The sequence below is a fragment of the Dromiciops gliroides genome, chromosome 1, assembly GCF_019393635.1.
Source record: "Dromiciops gliroides isolate mDroGli1 chromosome 1, mDroGli1.pri, whole genome shotgun sequence".
NCBI classification, from domain to species: domain Eukaryota; kingdom Metazoa; phylum Chordata; class Mammalia; order Microbiotheria; family Microbiotheriidae; genus Dromiciops; species Dromiciops gliroides.
Genome location: NC_057861.1, coordinates 136,488,763 through 136,513,747, shown reverse-complemented (window position 1 = coordinate 136,513,747; position 24,985 = coordinate 136,488,763). Strand labels below are relative to the sequence as shown.

At 37.8% G+C, this 24,985-nt stretch overlaps 1 protein-coding gene across 30 annotated transcripts in view; it reads left to right on the top strand.

Annotated features, from left to right (window-relative positions):
* Nucleotides 1-24,985, top strand: part of RIMS2 (regulating synaptic membrane exocytosis 2) — an 821,964-nt gene that overhangs the window by 123,444 nt on the left and 673,535 nt on the right. For 19 of the 30 annotated variants that reach the window (XM_043983450.1, XM_043983385.1, XM_043983377.1 and 16 more), the window contains exons 2-3: nt 12,375-12,407; nt 12,826-12,912. The exons of the other annotated variants lie outside the window; for them this stretch is intronic. In XM_043983450.1, coding sequence (XP_043839385.1) covers nt 12,375-12,407; nt 12,826-12,912 — 120 coding nt within the window. The remainder of the gene's footprint in view (nt 1-12,374; nt 12,408-12,825; nt 12,913-24,985) is intronic. 30 annotated transcript variants of the gene reach the window in all.

Below are 24,985 nucleotides of genomic sequence, written 5' to 3'. Positions count from 1 at the left end.
AAATTTATTGCAACTTTAATAAGGATTTGAAGATTATAGATTTAGAGCTAAAAGGCACCAGAGCAATCACTTAATACTACTCCCTCATCTTATGGGTAATAAAAGTGAAGACACAGAGAGAAGTGATTTGCCAAAAGTTACCCAGGTAGTAAATGGCAGAGCTAGGATTTGCATTCAGGTCCTGTAATTCCAAGTTCAATGATCTTTCTATGGTTCCATGTTGTTATTGTGGCCACAAGTCCTTTTTGGTACACTGACTTGCTTTTGTTTTATGGTGATTACCTCTTTGACTGGTCAAAGCATGTCTGTCCAAAAGATTGGTTTCAAATTTTGGTTTTGTTTTCAGAGAAATTAAATCACAAATATTCTATGGAGAATATAATTCTATTATGGTGCTCTAGGCTGTTTATAAGGATGTACATGTGGGATGTGTGGTGTTTGTGTGAAAGAAAGGGAAAAGATAGAGGTAGAAAAAAGAGTGGGAAAGAAGGGGGAAGAGAGAGAGAAAGATTCACAGAAGAGAAGGAAAGAGAGAGGGAGAGAGAGAGAGAGAGAGAGAGAGAGAGAGAGAGAGAGAGAGAGAGAGAGAGAGAGAGATAAGGGGGAGGGAGGGATGGAGAGAGGGAGAGAGAAAAAACTTAATGCTGGAATCCAATTCTTCTGGAGCAATGATTATATATTTAGTAAGTGTGACTCCAACTCTGGGATGAAGTTACGCATTTTGAAATTTATTTTACAAAGGAAATATTTTTGTATTGACTCAGATGTAGTAAATATCTAGTTTAAATGACATTTCATAGATGTATGTAATCATTGCTAATGAATATATTTAGCATACATGAGTAAACTATTGTTTTTTCTTTTATTTTGTTAAAACCAGAAAAAAAGTGGGTATGAAAAAGAACAATTTATTTGGAAATTGGTATTTAATCAAGGTTTGTTGAATTAAATGGAATGTCATAGAACTCAAGCTGTTGTCAATTTCCTCATATGAATGTGTTTAGCTTTTCTTTAAGCTACTTTCAAAATGTTTTGAATGTTGACTGTTCCACTTACTATTTGTAGGACCCTGGATAAGTCACTTTACTTCTTTAGGCCCCCATTTCCTCATTTGAATCAACTGAACTAGATCATTTCTGTGATCTCTTCCAGCTTTATGTCTGTGATCTTCGGAACAACTTAAGGGAAAATAATTTTCTCAACACAATTCTCCAAACTTTATGTCATTATAGGGCCTCCTTTAGGGCTAATCCAAGGCAAAATGGTGAAGAGAAAGAAGTTGATTTCAGCATCCTCACATCCCCTTTGTAACATCCTCTCTCCACCCTCACACCCCTAGCACTTTTTCGTAGTCTCTCCTTCCCTTATCCCTTATCCTGATCTATTGTGACAGAGGAAAATAATGTGATATGAGAATTCACACGAAGGTATTTTTATTTATTGTGTTAGCTTTCCTAATATTTTTAAATGTCAATTTTAAAATTGGACCACAGTGAAAGAAAGTCAAAGCTTGATGCAAAGGAATGATTCTTGAATGTATTAACTTTAGGCCCTGTGGTACCTTGCTTGACGATATAGCTTTCAGCAGGAAAAACTTTTAGGCTACTCTCAAATCATAATAAGTAGGTGATCATTTACTATTAGGGCCGGTTCTGACTACTCTGACCCTCTAGAAGGGGAGAGGGAAGACAGGAAGAGATCATATTTCATCTTCCCTACCACAAAAGTATGGCAAAGGGAGAAATTTCTTCCCTATGCAACTATGGACATTGCATTATAATTTTGCTTATATCTCAACATTTACATTTTAAAGGATTCCACAAAGAATTTGATATGACTTAAAAAATATAGGGCAGTTAGGTGGAACACTGGATAGAGTGCCAGGTCTGAAGTCAGGAAGATTTGTTTTTCTGAGTTCAAATCTGGGTTCAGACATTTACTAGTTGTGTGACCCTTGGCAAGTCATGTAACCCTGTTTGCCTTAACTTCCTCATCTGCAAAATAATCTAGAGAAGGAAATGAGAAACTACTCCTGTATTTTTGCCAAGAAAACCCAAAATGGGGTCATGAAGAATCAGACATGACTGAAAAATAACTGAATGACAACAAAAATTAAATGCAACCAAAAAAGGACAATTGTAAAAAACAGAACAAACCAATTAAAGGAATAGAGAAGTATTATGTTGCCAGGTATATGAGATGAGTTAATTACTACATCTTCTTGAACGGATTAACTTTAGGCCCTGTGGTACCTTGCTTGACGATACAGCTTTTCAGCAGGAAAAACTTTTAGGCTATTCTCAAACCATAACAAGTTAATTTTTCAAGGGGCCACTAGGTGGCACAATGGAGAGTGCTCTGAACTTGGAGTTGGAAGGATCTGAGTTCAAATTTCACCTCATAAACTTACTGGCTATGTGACCCCAGGCAAGTCACTTAACCTCTGTCTTCCTCAGGAGAAAAATACAAATAATAATAGTATCTAGCCTATTATAAGAATGAAATGACATAACATTTGTAAAGTACTTAGCACAGTTGCTGTCACATAGTAGATGTTTAAGAAACTCTTGTCAAAAAGATAAATGTCGATTGAACTGTATTGCAAAAGATGCCATTTTCTTCTTTATTGTGGAAAAAGTCCCTGAAGCTTCTTGATCAGTTAAGTGATATGGTCAGATCTGTGCTTTAGGAAGTCACTTTGGCATCCATATCGAGAAGGGAAAGACTGGAGTCATGGAAACCCAATCAGGAGACTGCAATGGTACAGGTTGGGGTGGTGGGCACCTACACTAAGGTAGTGGCTGTGTGAGTGAATAGGAAGGGAAAGGGGTAATAGATGTTGTGGAGATAGCATTGCTGACACTTGCCAACTGATTGAATGTGGGGGAGTGGAGTTGAAGGAGTGAAGAATTGTGAATGAGTCTACTGGGTGTTTAGGAGACTACTTTTCTTCCCCTCTGTGCTTGGCCCTTTGCACTTTCTCCTTCTCAGCATGTTTTGATAGCTCAATCCTGACCTTGCTCTTGTGTGAGAGGTATGTGACTTTTAAAGGGTGTAGACTGGTGGTCAATCTGGGGAGGCCAAGGTGGAAAGCAATGCACATCAGAGTGTGACATCAACATTAAATGCCTACAGATACAAAGAGGTCATTGTAGGATGCTCTATTTGAATGAAAATGCATATCCAATTATGAGTAGAAGGAAATTTCCTCGTGGGAGCCTTATAATGGATACAAGTATGGGTAATTTTATATTAGTAATTATCCCTGGCAGTTGGGCCCAGGGTATTCCATTAAGATTTTTGTAATTATTATCAATAATAATTTGTTTTGTTCAGTTGTTTACCACTCTTCATGACCCAATTTGGGGTTTTCTTGGCAAAGATACTGGAGTAGTTTCCCATTTCCTTCATCAGCTCATTTTATAGATGAGAAAATTGAGGTACACTGGGTTAAGTGATGTGCCTAAAGTCATATAGCTAGTAAGTATCTGAAGCTAGATTTAAACTCAGGAGGATGGATCTTCCTCACTCCAGGCCTGGGGATCTATGTACTGTGCCACCTAGCTGCATCATCATCCCCATCATCCCCATCACAACAACAACAACAACATTATAATTTGTTCAGTCATTTGATGGCTTCAGTTGAATTCCATTTCAGGTGTTGCTGATAATTTTGCCAGGATTCTTGCGGCTTTCTAGAAATTTCTATCTAACCATGAGACAAACTGACCAGTTCTCTCATTGCCAAGGCAAAGAATAGTCAAATATGATTTTATCCTGCCTTTAATCTCTTGATATAGAGGGAGGAGAAACCTTGTCAGGAAGACAGTGTAAATGGGATTCTATAAATTCTTTAGACTTTAGTAGGTTATGCTATAACGGGATTTATTGCAGGAACTGGAGATATTTTGTTTGAAGAAGAGAAGATTTTCTGGTGGGGAGGGTATAATAGCTGTCTTCAAGTATCTTAAAGGATGTCATGAAGAAGAGAGATTTGACTTGTTCTGTTTGGATCCAGAGGGAAGAACTGAGCAATGGGTAGAAGGTACAAAGAAGCAAATTTAATTGACATCAGGAAAAAAAAAACTTTCTAATAATTAAAACTTTTGTAAAGTGGAATGGTCTGCTAAGGAAGGTAGCAGATTCCCCGGCATTGGAAGTCTTCAACCAGAGACTTGATGACCTTCTTATTGGGTCTGCTGTATTAGAGGTTCCTTTTTTGGGGTAAAGTTTGGACTTGGTGGTCACAGAGGTATCTACCTTCCAACCCTAAAATTCTATGATTTGTTGAGATCTATAATGGAATTGGAGAGATTCATACTCCATTTCAACTTTTTTTCCTCCTCTGGCTGTTTTAACATAATTATGTGTATGGTTAGGTCCAAGGACATCAGAAATATGAAGATAAGTTTAGTGATGGAGATGATCATTTTGTATCTGATCTCATGGCTCACAGTGAGTAATGAAAGGATAATTATGATTAAATAGTCAATAATGATGCCCCTTGGTTAGAGATCTAATGTAAATCCCCTTAGATTTATCCCATGGTTGCTGCTATTTAACATTGTAAGAGTGTTATTATAAAAGAATTTAGCCCCAGGTATTTTCCTCTCTGATTCAGGCAGCCTCTCCTTGGAGAAATGGTCCATAAGGAAACAGGCTTCCTAATCTGAATTTTCTAAAGATGGGGTGAGTGAACGTGCTGCATATGAATAGGTGTAAGAGATACATTAAGGAATATCATATCAATCATATTAAGAAGTCAGTTCAGGTTTGGAGGAAATGATCAAGGATAATGGCATTATGGCTCTAGAGCTAGATAGATCTAAAGGGACCTCAAAGCTGTGTAATCCAACCCTCTGATTATATAGGGGAAGAAATAGAGGGCCAAAGAATTTAAATAGCTTACCATTAGAGGTAGGATTTGAACCAAGATCCTTTTATTTCAAAGCCAGTGTACTTTCTATACTGAACTCTTGTTCTGTGTACTAGCTGACTGACCTTATCAGTATGTCTACCTTTGTCTCTTCCAAAATTACTTTTTTAAGAGGGTGCATGTGAAAATTCTCTAAAACCTTGAACCTGGGGGAATTTATTTATTTATCTAATTATTTATTTATTTGTTTATTTATTTTTTAGTGAGGCAATTGGGGTTAAGTGACTTGCCCAGGGTCACACAGCTAGTAAGTGTTAAGTGTCTGAGGCCGGATTTGAACCCAGGTACTCCTGACTCCAGGGCCGGTGCTCTATCCACTGTGCCACCTAGCTGCCCTGGGGATTTATTTTCTAAAAGATATATGTCCTACAAGTAGATGATGTGAGAGCCTGTGAAACTTAGGATATAATTATTTTCATCTCCATTCTTCCACATTCTAGAAGAGGATTTCTAGCCATCATGAAAAATATTTAAAATTACCCCATCAGCATCAGAGAACATATATTCCAATTGTAGGAGTTCATGCTACTGAAATTAACGAGTTGCTAAAATCATTGGGATTGGATGAGTTGAGCTCATTTTGACAGAGAGCAACATGAGAGTACAATTCTTTGTAGTGGAGAAATTTATAGGCTTCTTATCCAATCCTTCTGAGGAATGAGCCAGATTTAGAGATTGTTTATGCTCTATGAAGAGGAGAAATGGAATTAGGTGAGGGTGAAGGTAACGGTGAGAGACAACTGAGGAAAGATTTGCAAGAAAATTACATAAAGGTAATTGTTGGTTTGTCAATGTCATCTGATGGTTTTCAGGACAAGATTCTCAATCAGGTAGACATTTGGGGAAGGATTGGATAAAGGAACAGATTGATGTGAGGGGTAGATAGAATTATAAAATTCTGAGTTAGAAGTGTTCAAGTAGAAGTTGTTTAGTCCAGTGGTGTCAAACTCATATAGAAATGGGATCCCTGTAAGCTACATATTGATTTGGAAAACTGTAAATTAACATTATCTATTTTGTATTATATTTTTATTTATTTTGTTAAACATTTCCCAGTTACATTTTAATTTGGTTTCAGTAGCACTTGGAAGTTTTTCAGGCCCTGTGGTCTAGTCCAATGTCATATTCAGTAAGTTAAATTGCTTTGTTTATTCCTCTTGAAAGGGTCAAAGCCCATCATCAAGTGACTAACATATTGGCCTGTTCTGTATATTTCACTCTCATTTTGAGCTTTATAGAAAAAATATTTTATTATTTTACTCCTTTGCTGTGCTTATTAGTTGCCAAGCAACTCTGTTCATTGAGATGGGACATAATTATTAGGAGGTAGCCCTAGTGACAACACCTCATGGTAACTCTCTGCATAGTGGTCTATGGCTTTAGGAGCTATTGGGTAGCTCATGAAGATAAAACTAGCTAGCATTTTATAGTCCTTTTTTTTTTGCGGGGCAATGAGGGTTAAGTGACTTGCCCTTGTTCACACAGCTAGTGCCAAGTGTCTGAGGCTGGCTTTGAACTCAGGTCCTCCTGAATCCAGGGCTGGTGCTTTATCCACTGTGCCACCTAGCTGCCCCCCATTTTATAGTCTTTTAAGCTTTGCCAAGTACTTTACATATTTAATTATCCCAATAACTCTATGAGGTAGGCATTATCATTATTCACATTTTACAAATGAGGAAACTGAGGCATGGTGAGGTTAGTTGATTTTCTCAGGGTCATAGAGTAAGTGTCTGAGGTTGGACTTAGACTAATTTCTTTCTAACTCAAAGTATGACAATCTATCCATTATGCTTGTTTGGTTGGAAAAGATACTATCAATAAGATGCTATATAATACTAACTAACATTTGTAAAGCATTTTTAAGGTTTACAAAGTGCTTCACAAATGCCTTACTTCATCTTCATGACAATCATGTGAGGCAGCTGCCATTATTATCCTCAATTCACAGATGAGAAAACTGAGGCAAACAGAAGTTAAGTGATTTGCCTTGGGTTACACAGCTAATAAGTGTCTAAGGATGGATGTCGATGAATTCCAGACTGAGCACTCTATCCACTGAACCACCCTGCTGCCTAAGTGAGTTAGAATTGGAATGAAGGTCTAGGCTGCTCTTGTTGATCAATTTGTTTTGATGTACTTCAGGCCTACCTACTTGTGATACTTTCTGGTTGTGCTCAGGGAACAACATAAATACAGACTTTAGAGGTGGAAGGGGTGCACTTAGCCCAATTCTCTTATTTTAACAGTGAGGAAACTGAAGTGCCCAACCAGTTTCTGTTATGTAAGAAGCTCCTGTGGAGATGGCAGTGTGGTCAGTGTATCTTGTAAGTTCCCTGTTTAGGGGGAGTGGGGCTCTGAAGTATTTGACAATTCTTTGTATTTTGTTTTTTTTTCCAACTTTGCATGTTGCCAATATTTTGTAAATTGCCAATGGCAATCCTAATGCTGCAGGAGAATTTGACTCCATTTTTAATATATTCCAGACATTTCCATCGGCCCCTTCAAAGATAGAGAAACAAATGGTCATTCCAAGCAAACTCTGACCATCTCACACTCCACAATGCTTGGTTATCAAAAATAATTTTTGACTGTGCCATTGTGAAATTAAAATAATTGGCAGGCACAAATTGCCTCTGTTCTAATGACACTTTGGTTAGTGATTCTAACCCTTGACAACTTCTCCATTGGTTTTCATGATGAAGGAAGGGAATTGGGACAAGTTGATCAGTAGGGGAATTTTTTTAAAGCCTCTGCTCTGATGGGGTCCCAGGTATCTCTCTCTTCTAATTCATTCATTCAGTTGTCAAACTGATCTCCCTAAAGGGCAGGTCTGACAATGTCACACTCCCTTCCATTCCATAATTTCCAGTGGCTCCCTATTACCTCTAGTATGAAATACAAAATCCTCTGGCTATTTAAGGCCATCATAACTTGACCCCTTCCTTCTTTTTTAGTCTTCTACCTTACATATTCTGTGATCCAGTGACCCTGGACCCTTGCTGACCTTGCTGTTTTTTGGCCATGATACTCCATTTCCTGACCTGGAGTGTTCTAACTGGCTGTTCCTGGTGCCTAGAACCCTCTCCCTCTCCATATCCTTCTCATAGTTTTCTGGCTTCGTTCAAGTCTCAGTTAAAGGCTCAGCTTCTACAAGAATCCTTTCCAAGTCTTTCTTGATCCTAGTGCTTTCACTCTGAGATTATCTCCCAGTTTACCCTGGATAGTCATCTATTTTGTACATAGCTGCATGTTGCCACCACCCTTAGACTATGAGCTCCTTGTGAGGATGAATTTTTCCCCCTTTCCTTTCTTTGTATCCTTACTGATTACTACCATGCCCAGTACCATGCCCCATTGATATGGGGCAGCTAGATGGCACAGTGGATAAAGCACTGGCCCTGGATTCAGGAGGACCAGAGTTCAAAGGTAGCCTTAGACACTTGACACTTACTAGCTATGTGACCCTGGGCAAATCACTTAACCCTCATTGCCCTTCAAAAACCCCAAAACAAAACAAAACAAAAAAGCTAGTTGACAAACTGGCAGGTGGATTATTTGGTTTTATCCACTACGCAAAGTGTGATAAAAGAGTTTCTCGTAACTTCATTAAGAACTCAATATGATACCTGCTTCCAAAAAACCTTATAGGAAAATTCAAGATCACTTGATTATTTCATAAAACTAAACCCATGGAGTAGAGATATTAACATTGGGGGTTGCATTATCCATATAAATGACCCGAGACATTAAAAAAAGCCTCATAGGTATAACTTAGCTGGGGGTGGGGGCAGCTATGTGGCATAGTGGATAGAGCAGTGGCCCTGGATTCAGGAAGACCTGAGTTCAAATTCAGCCTCAGACCCTTGACACTAGCTGTGTGACCCTAGGCAAGTCACTTAACCCCAATTGCCTCACCAAAAGAAAAAAAAAAGAAAGAAAGATAACTTAGCTGGGGAAATATAGCATTGGTGTGCTATATTTTTCCAGCAATGGGAAGACAGAAGGATGGCCTTTTTACTTTGCTTTCTATTTTCTACTTAACCTTAAAAAAGGTAGACACAAAATAAATGAAATACTGTTTTAAAGTAAAAGTTGTTAAAGCATGGTAAAAATTCCAATGCTTTCTCATGAAATGAAGGTCACCCTGGGTTTTTGAAGGCTATGACAGCAGAGTTCAAGCTCTGACAGATCTTGCAAAGCTAGAATAGGTGGTTTCAAAGGGATGGTGTGTGTGTGTGTGTGTGTGTGTGTGTGTGTGTGTGTGTTCAGTATGTGCTCAGTGTGTTGGGAAGGATGCAGAGGTCTTGATGGATGGTTACATTCAGATATTGGAAAGACTGTCATCTGAAAGTAAGAAGAGATGTGTTCTGCTTGGAGCCAGAAAACAGAATTAGGGGCAATGGCTGGAAGCAGCAAAAAGCTAAATTTGAGTTGGTGAAAGGAAAATCTTCCAAAGGGAGAAGGACTCCTCTGAGAGGTTGTAAGTTGCCCCTTGCTAGAGGTCTTCAAGCCAAAGCTGGGTATGGAGTAGAGGGGATTCTTATACATCAGACTGGAGGGCTTCTGAGGTCTCTTCCAACTTGGAGATGCTCAGGATGTGTCCAAAACGAACTGCATGTGTCTTTTGTTTATGTATTTTTCTTCATCACTAGGTTGGTGAAAGGTCAGTCAGTCAACAATCATTTATTTATTAAGGATTTACTTAATCCAGGTACTGTGCTAAGCACTGGGGACACAAAGAAATGTAAAAACAGTCCCTTCCCTCAAAGATCTTACAATGGAATGGGGGAGATAATGGGCAAACAATTGTGTATATTATATAGAAGTTATATTCAAGGTAAATAAAGAGGGAAGGTATTAAGGAGGTAGATGATGAAAAAGACTTCTCTTAGAAGGTGGAGTTTTAGCTGAAGGAACTTAAAGGAAGCCAGGGAAGTCAGGAAGAGTAGATGATGAGGGGAAATATTCGAGGCATGGGGGGCAACCAGTGCAGAGGCTTGTGGGGGAGATGGAGTGTCTTGTGGGAGATACAGCAAAGAGGCCAGTGTCCCTGTAACTCTGTGTACATGAAAGAGAGTAAAGTGGAAGAAAAGGTGAGATTCCTTTTTTGGCTACAGCAGCTCTTGAAGATCCTTTATAAAGTCCTGTAAGTGCTTGAGCACTGCTTTAGTTGAGGGAACACCCACACAGAGGAATTCATAGAACTGAAGGAAGTAAAATTTTTGATGAGATTGAAAGACTTGCATTGGGTCAGGTCCTTTGCATCAACTAGAAAAGGCTACAAGCTACAGAAGATGAAGTGGCCAGAGGGGTCTTGAGGCAGCTGGATTTCTTTGTGGAGAAGGGCTTTATAAGTGGCTGGATGCAAAGAGAGACTCCCCAGATGGAGGGTACCTTCCCTCCAGTTTGTATCTGAATCAGAAGCTTATGTATTATGCATCTGAGATTGTAAAGGATAAGGCCTGGACCTGTAATTTATTTGGTATTCATTCATTAAATATTATTAAGCATCAATTATGTGCCAGGCATTGTGCTAAGTGTCGTAGATACAAAAAGAAGCAAAAGACAGTCCCTGCCCTCAAAGAGCTTACAGTCTAAGGGGAGGAAGAAGACAACATGCAAAAAAAATATGTATGAAACAAGCTATATATAGGATAAACAGGAAATAATTAACAGAGGGAAGGCACTGGAATTAAGAGGGATTAGGGAAAGTTTCCTGTAGAAAATGTTACTGTAGTTGGGACTTAAAGGAAGCCAGTGAGGTCAATAGTTGGAATGGAGGATAGAGTGGGTTCCAGGTATAGGGGAACAGCTAGAGAAAATAGGTAACTCCCTCTATTAATGAATATTGGTACATTCTTGGCAATTTATACTCTGAGAGACTTGGCACTGGATGGTTAAGAGACTTGACCGGAGTCACACAATCATGTGCAGATCTTCAATCATTTTCCCTACCAAAATAAAAAGTTAATTTTACCTTCAACACATATTATTAGATAACTTGCCCCTGCTCACCCAGTTGATATGTATCAGAAGTAGGACTTGAACTCAGATCTCCCTGACTGCAAAGTTGACCCTCTATCCACTAAGCCATATGCTGTCTCTTGGATAGGGGAAAAAGTAATCATAAACTCAGGGCAAGGTCTAGGTGCTTCACACCAGACTTCATGTAGACCCAGAGCTAATGATAAAACAAATAGCTGCTTACTTCTAGAGCATAAATTGTATCCTGTGAAGTTGGGCGTAAAAAAAAACCCTAAGCTGATTATTTTTATTTGTCAGGGCTTACTTAGTAATGTTGCAATTTCATTTTAATCTAAAATGACTCTTTGATTTAATACTTTGTGGCTCTTCTATGTAGTTATTTGTGAAAGGACATTGATATTCATGAGAAGTAGCATGGTGTATTGGATAGACAGTAGACTTTGAAGTCAGGTTGACCTCAGTTCCAGTTCTGTTTCTGACACGTACTAGCTGTGTGGCATGACCTTCAGTTCTCCAGGAAATTTTCTAAGTTTGTATGCTGCTGGCAGGTTGGAGATCTGCAAGGGTGTAAGGAATTTTCACATTGAGAATCACCTACCCTGATGAAATAATAGGTTTGAACCCATTGAAGCTATATCCATTACAGACTCCCAATTTTTTTCTTTTTATGTTATTGTTAAGCAGGAGACAAATTAATCTTTAGGGTTTATATGAGAAGAGAATAAAATCCTTGGTTTTTAGATTTAATACTTATGTTTTTATCTCATTTATATAGAAGGGTAAGAAATAAATGGTGAATCCAAAAAAATAAAACAGTGGATGAAGATAATTACATCAATACATCAAACATCAACTAAGAAAACATTCCATATTTAATCTAGTGTATTAGTGGTGACTCCTAGTGGGGAGTTTCCTGAGGATCAGAGAGGTGAAATGATTGCTTAAAGTCACACAGCTGGAACTGATTTGAACCCAGGTCTTTCTAACTCCCGCATTGTATCCACTACACCACACCCGCCTCTCAGGATCACTTGAATGTTTTCCCTCACTCCCCTCCCAAAATAAGAATTTATTTTTACCTTCAATACATATTATTTGTAATTTTTCTTTTCTTTTTTTAGTAGTTTAGTACTTTCCATGTGACAGTATTGTTAAGAATAAAATAAGGCGCAGAGAGCTTGAAAGGTATGGACCCCGGTGCTTTATAATTTCAGCAGCACTTCCATCTTAGTGCTTTTAAAATCGCAGATTAGACAGCTTCAATTTTAGATGTAAAATGAAAAAAAGGAGGAATCTCATGCTCAATATTTCGGTGAGTCCCTAGGGAGTGAATCAGTCCTTAGGGAAAGCCAGATCTTATTTTATCTGTCCAATATTGCATAGAACATAGATGGGTAGGGAGACGATGGTTTTTAGTTCCACTGCACTCAGTTGTGCAAACTTATCTTTTTAGGGCCAAAGAAGAACCCAAACCCCAGGCGACACAGTAAGTAAACCGAGAGTGCAGTAGACTTATTTCTCGCCCTCTGTCCCATTCTGCTTCCTGCCCCTCTGACGGTATTAGCTTAGCACTAATACTTGGTAGACTGCAGCTAGTGTGTCATCTGCTGCTTTCCCCACCGCCTTGTAAGACAGCTAGCTGCCTGTAGCTTCTTACTTCATCCACGATAGTGGCTGGATGTCGTTTCTTGCTGCCTGCTTGTGGATTGGTGAAGTGTCAAACCTCTATTTCTCTCTAGTCTAATTGGCTGACAGATGATCGCAGCTCACACTCCCATTGGCTGTAGCTTTCTCCCCGCCTGTTTCTATCTCACTCTTTTTTGTTATGATTGGATAAGAAAACATTTGACCACAGAGTATTATTGATTTGGTAATTTAGTCACATTATTTGCTTATTTAAACAGGTGGTTTCCCTTTAGTGGGATCACTGAGCTGGTAAATAACGTTCTTCAACCACAGCACAAACAGCAAAATGAAAAGGAGCCCCAGACGTAAGTAAGCTGCTCTATGTAGACTAAATATTGTCTCTTAGTATAACACATTGTAGAGTATGTGGTTGGGTTTTTTTATAATTACTTGCCATGGGATAGCATAACATCAGGAAGATTTTTTTTAGACTGTGACTACCTTCAATTGACATCTGGCCCCTAGAAATTAAAAAAAGGAACATCAGATAATAGGATTTCAGACTGGAAAGGACTTTAGAGATTAACACACACACAGAGACACACACCGACACACACACCGACACACACACACACACATTCTAGTTCTCTCCTATTCCACATGTGGAAACTAAGATTGGGGAGGTAACTTACTCAAGGTCTTACAGGAAGTGTCAGAGCCAGGATGTGTCTGGGTTTTTTGACTCCAAATCCAGTTTTATTTTCTTTGCACCATGCAACAACTTTTTTTTCTTTTGCAAATGGAAACTTTATAGAGGAGATAAAAGACAATTTTCTCTGAAATTCTTGTATAAATAGTATAAACAGTACATATCACTTAAAAATAACTATTTACAATAACATGCTCCATAATTTGTCTCATCCTTATTTCAAAAATTGACTAACCCTTTGATGCTTTAACGATTTTTTCTACTTTCATAGTCAAAAGATTTATAAAGTCACCGCATGAATAATCACTCTATCAATGCATATCATGATTTTCCATACCTTAGTATATGTTTTTCAAGAGTTGCTGTGGTTAAAAAGTCATCACCAGTTGGCCAACACACTCAAGATTAGCCTTTCTGAAGAAAGCTTTTCTAGGATACTCCTAGGGCAGTCTATCCTTGAGCCTATAAATGACACTTTTGTATCAAAACCTTTAGGAGTCCATGGCGACCTCCAAACCATAACAGGGCATTGGAATAGAACTTTGGTTCAATTTTAAAAATTCTTAGTAGAACTAAAAATATGAAAAATTAATCGACATGAAAATTTCTAACAAATCTTATGCAAGAAGACAGAGACTTATGCCAAAGACAAAAACTGCTTTCCTTTAGATATCAACAGAAGAAGCTTCTTTCCTCCCCTCATGATTCTGATTTGGGAGGAGAGTGCTAATAATATCTCTCTCTCTCTCTCTCTCTCTCCCCTTATTCTCACTTTTTATTTTCTTTCCTTTTTTCTCCTTTCCTTCTCTTTCTCCTTTCCCCCTCCCTTTATTCTTCCCTTCTTTCCGGTTTCTCTCTCTCTTTCTTCCTCCCTCCCTCCCTTCCTTCCTTCTTTCCTTCCTTCTTCCCTTTTCAGAGAACTAGGGGGGCAGATATTAAATTTAGATAGGATCAGCAACTGCGCTGGCTGGCCCACTCAAGCTTATGGTTCAATTTTTACTGTGAGCATTTATACCTTGCAAATCAGCAGATGCTATAGATCATGGCTCAATTTATTGTTTTGTTGACTCTCCAGACTTAAGAAAGTGATAGAGAAAATGTTAAGAATGCAAAGAAAATCCAAAATTATGTCATGTGTGTATTTTTGAGGATTTGCTAACCCTTTATCAGTATACCCCTAAATAAACTACTTGTGACCATGTTCTCCTGGAACATAAAATGTAGGGTAGGTAGGGAAAAAGGTAGGGAAAACTTTATATTGATAGAAATAATACTTCCACTTCAGAGGACATAAAAATGATGGATCTAGGAAGAATAATGCTAGAAGTTTATATCCTATAATTCAAAGACAACTTCACGAAGAGTCCCTCTACTTTGTCCTTACCCTTAGTTAACCTCATTGTTTGCCCTAATACTGTGAATTCTTTGAGAACAAGTACTGCCTTTTGCCTTTCTATCTCCAGCTTCTAGCATACTGCCTGGCACATAGTAGGCATTTAATAAATATTTATTGACTGAATGAACGACTTCTTGTGAGCTCCCTAGCAACATAGAAAATAATGAGGCAGTAACTCTGGGGAAGGAGATCTGGTTGCAAGGAATGAGGGAAAAATTATAGGGAACCATAATGGAGTATAAACTACTAAGGGAACTGTTGCTCTTGTTCAGTAATATCTGACTCTGTGTGACTCCATTTGGGATTTTCTTGAAAAAGATACTGGAGTGGTTTGCCATCTCCTGTTATTTTACAGATGAAGAAACTGAGGCAAATAAAGTCACACAACTAGTAAATGTCTGAGGCAACATTTGAACTCAGCAAGATATATTTTTCCATATTAAGCTCTGTGCTCTATCCACTGCACCACCTAACTGCCCCTGAGGGAAGGGGTTCTTTTATTTTTGTCTCACCACCCCCATTCCCTAGGACATTGCACATAGTCTGTTAAATTGTAGTGAGCTGCAGAGATTTTCATAGAAGACTTGTTAATGACCATTCAAATCTTACCTTGAAAGAAACTAAAATAAATATGGACTCATTGCTGTTGGAAACCAGAGATGCTTCAAAGTTGAGAAAAAATAAACTGCAAGGTTTTAAAATGACAAAATATGCTATTCCATGTTACGTGGCATTTGCTTTATTTTTTATTCTTTCATTTCTTCAGTTTAATTAGATTTTAATCAGGCTGTATTGGAAACTACTTTGAATTTAGAAGGGGGTGTGGGAAATTTGCTTTTTCATCTTATATCTTCATTGTAACTTCAAGTCTGTTTTTAGATAATGACACTGGAAAGGTGAAAGACCTCTCTAATATGGAGAAAAGGGATTTTATTCTGCTCTGTTAGCAAAAAAAAAAAGAGACTTCATTCAGTCTCTCCTTCATGAAGGGTAGGTTAGCTTTTCCAGGGGCCATTGGCTAAAAGAGAAAACTGGGTAATTATATAAATAAAGAGCCAAGCTAATGAGAGGTGGCCATAGCAATATTTTTCTGTGGTATGGAATTCTGTAATCTTTTATTTCCTGCATAGTTGGAATGAGCATCATCTCAGTCTTTTCCATACTAGTTGAGACAAAATGTTAATTAACAAGTCTCGTGATTTGTGTGGAGGTTTACCAGTGGTAATTTACCCACAAGAAGTGGTGTAAAAGATATCATCAAAGGAGTGTATGACAAGTATATGGAAGTGGGCTGTCCATACTCTTGAGGGTGAAGGATAATAGATGGGCAATTCAATAATTGTACTAGTATATGAGAAATATGAAACAGTTTAAAGACAGGCATGTTAAGTGAATGAATGAATGAATGAATGAAAAAAAGTCAAGAATTTCCTATGTGCCAACCACTGTGCTAATCATCGATGATACAAGTAGAACTGAAGACAGGTCTTGCTGTCACAGAGTTTACACTCTAATTGGGAAAACAATACACATAAAAATCTTGAGCTGTAAGGTGAATGGAAAGGTTCAGAAGTCCTAAGAGTTGAGTAACATAGCAGATTGCAAGGCCCAGGTGTCCCTGGGATTCATCAGGGTGTCTGTTCCACAAGGTGAGGTTCCTAGAGGAGAGAGCAATCTCCCATCACTGGAAAGGGGGAAGTTTACTTAAGAGTCAGAGTAGACCAGGAATTCTTAGTTTCTTCTGGCTATCAATTCTGGGTTCTCTCTGGCAAGGATGGGGATAGAAGTTTAGTATCCAGTAAATAAGGGAAAAGGGAAAGGGAGCATTAGCACATATGTTGGGACTGGGGAGGGAAACTATCTACTTAGTGTGAGCTGTGTGGAGGATTTATAAAATGTTATGGATAAGCAAATATGAATGGGTTGTGGTCAGTATCATACAAATGAGGTACAAAATCATCAAAGAGGTGACCAGGCAAATATTTCTCATCCCAGATTTCATGCTTTTGAAAATGGTTTACTTAATTTTACTCTCTAATTAAACAGCTTTTCACTTAGGTTTCCGATATATTGCTCTTATGATTTTTGCTTTAATTGTCTACCTTTCCATTAGGTATATGTTATGCCCCCTTTTCATTTTTTTCCAATGATAGTAAGAAATTTAAATGATTAATTTTAAGTTTTTCTTCTGAGTTTTGGGAAAGCTTACAAGTACTGCCCCTTCTTGATAACTATAAGCAGATTACTCCCAGAGGTATTTCACCTTATCATGATTATGCACATGTAACATAATTTATTTCCCTTAATCACAACAACAAAAAACTTAATATGTCCCTAGGTACCTTAAAGGTTCCAAAAATTCGAGTTCTATAGAGGTAATTGAGTTCCAGCAATTCAGTTCATATTAAATCCAAAGTCAATATGAACTGTTCTATCCATTCTATTTCTCTGGTATAATTACATTTTAATAGATGTGTTTCACTTTTCAGTTCATAAGCTGTGTAAGCTACAATTCTTAGAATGTAAATTTCTTTAGGTCTTTGTCATTTTAATTTTGTTTTCTGTTTTGTCATATTACATTTTAGCATATGAAGAAGACTTACTCATTGAAATGTGAATAATTTGAAATTGTTACCATAAGGAGAATTGTGCATCTGACTTTGACCATCTTTGAGGTGAAACAGAGATAGTATTTTGGGCAATTTACTTCGATTTCTGTCCCATGCAGCTCTTACAGAAAATTAGTATATAAGTTGAAAAATATAAATTATATTCTCTTTCTTCCCCTACGATCCATTCTATTTGTACCAATAAAGAGTGAAAGTGTAAGGAAGGAGGTTGTAGAAAAGACAAAAAAGATGCATCTTAATCTTCAAACGGTAAAATACTTAATACTCTTATTTTATCCTAAATAAATCTTGGGTTATACTAGTGCAAAATGGTGAAGGCTTTGTAATGCCTATACTATGGTTAATTAATTTGTGTTTAAGAATTAAGGTAAAATGACAGCCCGACTCCTGGTGTGACATGATAAATAATAAATGTAGTCTTTGCAGGGAATATGGAAATATTTTATATTTTCAGTTGTTTCTTATAATTTTCTCTTGGGGCCTTAGAGTAATCTATTTCCAAAATACTTTCATAAAAATTGTTTTGGTTCTGTTTATATTTCTTTTTAAATATTTTTTTCTATTTCTGATACATTTTCTTGGTCATTATGAGAATCAGTGGTAACATGCAACACAGCAGATACTGAGGTGTTTAACATCTCCACATTTTAGTGCATTTATGGTTTTTCTGTCTGTTTTCCACAGTTCTTTTGTCTCCTTTCATGCTATAATGAGAATATTTACCTCTGGAACTTTTGCCCATGTCTCATTCAATATTGGAAAAAAACCCCAACATAACTTTAAAAATCAGTAACCTAGGACAGCTAGGTAGTGCAGTGGATAGAACACTGGCCCTGGATTTAGGGGGACCTGAGTTCAAATCCGGCCTCAGATCCTTGACACTTACTAGCTGTGTGACCTTGGGCAAGTCACTTAACCCTTATTGCCTCATCAAAAAAAATCAGTAACCTTATTTTATATTGTGGTTATATCATTGAAATTGTGCTATAATGGATAGAAAGCTGGCCTCAGAGCCAGGAAGACCTGGGTTCAACCTTCGATTATTATACATACTGTCTGTAGGACCAAGGGTAAGTCACTTGCCTCTCAGTGCCTTCAGTCAGAGGTATCAAACACGTGGTCCATGGCCTGCCTGAAGCAGATAAAAATGTAAATGGGAATGTTTAACAAAATAAATATATCAGAAAATGCAGATGATATTACTGTGTATTTTTCTAAGGTACTATGTGAAATACAGTTTAGTCACTTCTGTTTCTATATGAGCTGACACTACTGCCCTAGGCAACACTCTAAGACTCTAAATTATAGAGAAGGTACATCCTGAATTGGTAGAAGAAAGCTGTTCATCTGGAAGTTCCCTATACCAATGAAATCAAAAGCCAGTCCCTGTACCCTCATAAGTCAGTCGGGTCCAAATGAAAACTGAAGACTAATTCCACACTCAGAGTAAGATGCATGACTTTTTTTTTTTAACAGATATTTTTCCTGCACGATTGTGTGGGGCCTTTTCCTTCATAAACATATTATGTATCTCCATTCTGGACAGTTGAGATTGCTGGAAATAGAACTGAAATATAAGAGATACTTTGCTATGACTAGTGGTGAAAATGAACAATCACTGTCCTAGATGGTATCTGTAGTCTTTTGAACTCTAATATTCTATAGTCTCTTTTTTTTTTTTTTTTTTTTTTTTTTTTAGTGAGGCAATTGGGGTTAAGTGACTGGCCCATGGTCACACAGCTAGTAAGTGTTAAGTGTCTGAGGCCGGATTTGAACTCAGGTACTCCTGACTCCAGGGCCGGTTCTCTATCCACTTCGCCACCTAGCTGCCCCTCTAATATTCTATAATGAAAGAGGTAAAGCTATTTTACTATAGATAACAAAAATCAAATGATCATTTACCACCTCTCCAATATGCTTGAAGGAATAATAGTATTATAGTCGGGGGGGAAATTGAAATGGAAGAGGAGATTCATTTATTTGAATCCATGGTCCATCTGAAATATACTCCTCCACCAAACAGTATGCAATAAAGTTTGAGGTTTCCTGGTGTGATCCATTTTGGATACTATTATAATTAATTTCCTCCCTCTTTTTTTAGTATGACTAAGCAATCATATGCTCATATTTTGGGTTTCATAGACAATGACATTCAGTATTCTTTCATTTAACAGATGGGAAAATTTAAGGTCAGATTTAAAATGTAATATAATTGATTTGCTCAGGGTCACAGAGAGCGTGTGTAGTATGGCTGTGACTTCAAGCCAGATCCCTTCAGTCCAAATCTAGGACTCCATCTCATAGGATTGTCAGAGATGATGTTGAAGAGTTGACGCATGAAAGAGGAGATAGTCTTGTTTTGCTTGGTCCCAGAGGCAGAATTAGAATTAATAGGTAGAAACTGAAAAGAGACAAATATAAGTTTGAGGGAAGGAAAACATTTCCTAACAATTTGACCTTTCCAAACTTGGAATGTGCTATCTGGGAAGGTAGTGGGTTCCTCTTTTTTGGAAGTCCTAAAGCAAAGATCAAATGCACACTTTTACATTAGTTTATAGAAGGGATTCTTGTTCCAGTATGGGTTGAAAGAAATACCCACTGAATGAGTCCTTTCTCTTCCCCAATTCTGTCATTCTGTAAATGTGAAATTTCTCCTTAATTTATTTATTTGCAATATTTGGCCCTGACTTCTGCTGAAGCACTATTTCCAATGTGGTCATTTATTAATGCTTTTCCTGATGAAACCTCTTCTCACTAGACTTCTTTTTTTGTTTTGTTTTGTTTTGTTTTGTTTTGTTTTGTTTTGTTTTGTTTTGTTTTTTTGTGGGGCAATGGGGGTTAAGTGACTTGCCCAGGGTCACACAGCTAGTAAGCATCAAGTGTCTGAGGCCAGATTTGAACTCAGGTACTCCTGAATCCAGGGCCGGTGCTTTATCCACTGCACCACCTAGCCACCCCCTCACTAGACTTCTTTTTTTTTTTTTTTTTTTTTTTTTTTAGTGAGGCAATTGGGGTTAAGTGACTTGCCCAGGGTCACACAGCTAGTAAGTGTTAAGTGTCATGGGCCGGATTTGAACTCAGGCATTCCTGACTCCAGGGTCGGTGCTTTATCCACTGTGCCACCTAGCTGCCCCACTCACTAGACTTCTTAATGATATATTTTAACATTCGTGAAGGTGTACTTCAGCTGGAGAACAACTTTTGGAGTCCAAAGTCTTTTAGTAAGAAGGGCAACCATATCTTCATAGAGTTTGGTCCTCTCAAAAATGTAAAGGAGCCAGATTCATGTAATAGTAATCTAGTCCTTCAACTTTGGTTTTCTTTGAGCATTTTAAAACCTATTTAAAACATTTTTCAAAACTAGGCATTAATGTGCTTTACTAAGTATGTTTTTTTTTTTTGGTGTGGGGAAATGGGGGTTAAGTGACTTGCCCAAGGTCACACAGCTAGTAAGTGTCAAGTGTCTGAGGCCGGATTTGAACTCAGGTACTCCTGAATCCAGGGTCGGTGCTTTATCCACTGCACCACCTAGCTGCCCCATATAATTTCTTTTTGAAGAGACATTTTACAAATTCAGGCAATTGAGTTCATGGATTTTGTAGAATATTTTGTCTTCTGATGTCTTAATTTCCATCCTTGTTGCCTACTAGCAGAGCAGAAAAATAGTATGTTAAAAGTTACAAAATATTTGTGTACTATTTTTTCTAATTTACATAATGGCAATAGTTTGGAGGTTATATTAGGGTAACTAATATATAGCATCTAAGACCCTCCCCTTCCCTTTTTGGGAATTAGCAGCTAAGATTAGGTAAAATTAATAGCTCCTTGTACTGCCTGGCCCCTAAGAAACAAGCAGCACCTTTTCTGCTGCTCTATGACCAAATTGGACAGTCTTCTGAATGCGTTGTCTAATTTGGGCTTCACAAATTAGCAGGGATTGATTTAGAAAACTTGGAAGGGGTCCAGAGGAGAGTAGCAAGCATGATTAAACAGTTGCAATTGAAGGCCTAGGAAGGTTAAGAAATTGGGCTTGTTTGGCAGTAAAAGGTCATTTGTAAGTGTGGAAGAAATCTAGGATCAAATTAGTGATTATGCTGTATCATGAAATTAGAGAATTAGACCTGGGATGACCCTTAAAAGCCATCTATCTAATCCAGCCTTGAGTTACTTTTATTTTCTTAGATTTCAATGTACAATAGACCAAAACAAAGAGCGGCCTCTGTTATAAAGTGGACACAATATACTTGTTAAAGAGATATTTTTTGTTTGTTTTATTTGTTTTTGTTGCTGTTGTTGTTTTTGGAAAATGCAGAAACCAAGGACTAGAGAAGTTAGGTGAGTTATCCAAGGTCACACAGGTAGGAAGTGACAGTGTCTAGATTTGAACCCATGTCCTTTGAGACAAAATATTTCAAAAGTGTCTAGATTTGAACCCATGTCCTTTGAGACAAAATATTTCCAAAGAAGAAACAACAGGACTTCAAGTCATTGAATTGTTGCTATTTGTTACTGGAGTAACTTTGATATTTTGATGTTAGGGCACTATATGAATATTAGGATCAAACACTCTGAACTGGGATCAAGAGGAATTGGTCAACTTGGAGCAATGTAGATCTAGGTAAGGGAAAATCTTTGATGACAATAAAGTATTTTCAATTAGACTGGAAAACTGAGAGAGGTCTTGGATTATTTTTCCCTGGAGAGCTTTAAGTACTGAGGGGCGAATATCTACTCAGAAGATCTTAGATGGCATAAGTATTTGGAGGTGAAATCCTTGTAGGATTTTATCATGTGAAAAGATATCCTGCCATTACTTCAAACTCAACATGAAAAAAATTGAACTCAGTATCTTTTATCCAAGAAGGAATTCCCTAAGAAGGAGCTCCCTATCTTTCTTCATTTTTTTATAATACTTTTATCCCAGTCTGCCAAGTTAAAGATTTTGGGGTTACTATGTGGTTGTATCTAAGGGTGTTCTGAATCCAACTTGAACTGGCTGGAGAAGGCTGTTAGGTTTTCAGTATGAACATTTACACCTTGGAAATCAGTATATTCTACAAGTAAGCACATGATTTATTGTTTTGCTGATTGACTAAACTTAAGAAAGTAATGGAGAAAATGTTAATAATGCAGATTAAACTTAAAGGCATTTCTTGTGTATAATACCCCTCTCCCTCCAGATCTGGATATTAAACATTTACCAGCATACTCCTTGTTTTACCTTTCATTGCTTGCTACTAAATTTGGTTATTTCTTGTTTTCATTTTTTTTTGGATTTGTCTTTTACTCTACATTTTCATTTATCCCTATAGAAATACTGACCTTTATTACTTCATGACTAAATTTTTATGAGAGTATAATATCTTAGCTGGTGTCCTTTTTTCTGTCTCTTCTCATTCATCTTGCATTTTGCTGTCAAACTAATATTCTGAAAACACTATTTTATCATTTCATGAATCCATATCCTATTGAATCATATCATAACTCCTGTATTGGAGTTTCCTAGGCCATCCATACTCTTCCTTTACATCTAATATATTTCTTCCTATTCTCCTGCATGGATTTGTGCCTTCTTGCTGTCTTCTGCTCATCATTTCTGTTTCCACACTTTTGTCCATATTTTTCTCCTTACCTAGAAAATCCTTCTTTTTTCTATCTATTCTTTAAGTCCCAGATCAAGTCCCATCATCCTCATGAAATCTCTAAACAATAAGCATCTTCTATGTGTCAGACATTGTGTTAGGTGTTGAGGATTCAGAGTCAAAAGTGAAATAGTCCCTGCCCTCAGGGAACTTACATTTTAATGGAGGAGACAACATAAATGTGTATAATTGTATTCAGAATATGTGTAACATAAAGACAAGGTATTTTGGGGAGGGAGGGGACAAGCAGCTAAGATAACAGGAAAGACTTCATGTAGAAAGTAATGCTTGAACATTAAACCAGTGGTTCCAAGAGGTGGAGGTGAAGATGAAGGTGAGGAGGAAATGCATTCGAGGCATGGGGGACAGTCAGTGACAAGTCATGGAGATTACAAAATAAATGTTGTGTGAATAAGGAGTGTATGTTAGGATTCCTGAAGGCTCAGAATACCAGGCTATTGTGGCAGGCATTGATTGTGAGGTCTTGCCACAAGCCCGTAAGGTGAGAGAAATCCAAGAACATTTTACTTACTTGTCTTCAATAGCAGGGCCTACTACCTGGACTCATTCCCCAATAGGTAGCAAATCCTGTCCCCTTCTTGCTCTCCTGGTCCTAGTGATATTGACTCTCCATCCACATCAACTTCAACTCTCTATATCTGTCTTCCCCTTCCACTGTGATTTCTGGAAAACCTGCTCTATAATTAATATACTTCCCTTCATTTCAGACCTCTTCATCTTATGCTCTTTCAATTTCTAACTCTCATTGATACCTAGTTTCCCCAGCATGAAATGTAATCCCTGGCTTTCATTTCCATTTCCATATTCATTCTATTCAAATTTAAGAGCCAAACCAGATCCTCATGGGTGTTTTCATAGCAACCTCCAGGACAGTTTTCCTCTTTCTCAATGAATATGGTGCCTGATCTGGAATCTCCTTCTTTATCCCAACATCCCAACTCTTGCCCTCATACTATGGTACATGAGCATCTATGTTGACATTCCCTCACATACCCTAACCGTCCACATCCTCAGTCTACCCAACTCCTGTGAGTACTTCTGTACTTCACCTGTGCTACACATAATCAGGGATTATCACAGCTTTGATCTTACCATCAGCCACTATTATTTCAGTACTGACATAAAATATTCATATTCCTAAATCCTCTCTTAATTTCTTTATCATTCCATCCCTCCATATAGCTTAATACTAAGTCTATTTTTCATCTTCACAATGACCTCTAGTCTCTTCACCCCTCAGTTATTATTCTGGCTATCATTCTGACACTAGTTATACTTGTTTCCCTTCTCAATATGGACCCATTAGGGAACTAGTTCAACTCAAAGTATCCTTCTCAAATCTCATCCTCCTCTGTCCTATCACTGCACACACATTGCTAAACTGCAACACTATCATTCTCACAATTGGTATCATTCTCTCCCTCTCATGTTCTGCTGTAGGGAGTTGGAGGAGGTCATATGACCTTGATGACTGGGATTTATATATTATATAATTTCAACTGGGCTCTCACTGGAGCAAGGCAATCCGTTTATTACTCCTCCCAAATTAATTCAACAGTCCACTCTCCACAGTGGCTGTTCCCAATCTTCTCTCTTCAAGCCTCTCACAGCACCCCCTCCCACTGCCTTCTCATTGAAATCCTAGCCTCATTCTTTCTGATTCCTAGTTTTCTCATCTGTAAAATTAAGGGGTTGGACTAGATGGCCTCTGAAGTCACTTCCAGCTCTAAATCTATGATCCCATGAGGAAGTTGGAGTAGGTAATCTTCAAGGTCCCTTGCATCTTTAAATTTATAAGCTGTGGTAAAGGATTTGGGCTCTTTTTTTTTGTTTGTATATTATAGGTGTTCAAGAAAGAGCTTAAAATGGATCACATTTCTTCCTTTATTGAATGACAATGTGACCTGGATCAGGAGACCTGGATTACAGCCTCACCTCTGCCACTAACTAGTTGTGTACCTTTGAGCAAATCAAATAACTGTTCTAGGTCTCAGTTTCATCATCCACAAAATGGAAGAGGCCCTACATCTTCTGCCAGTT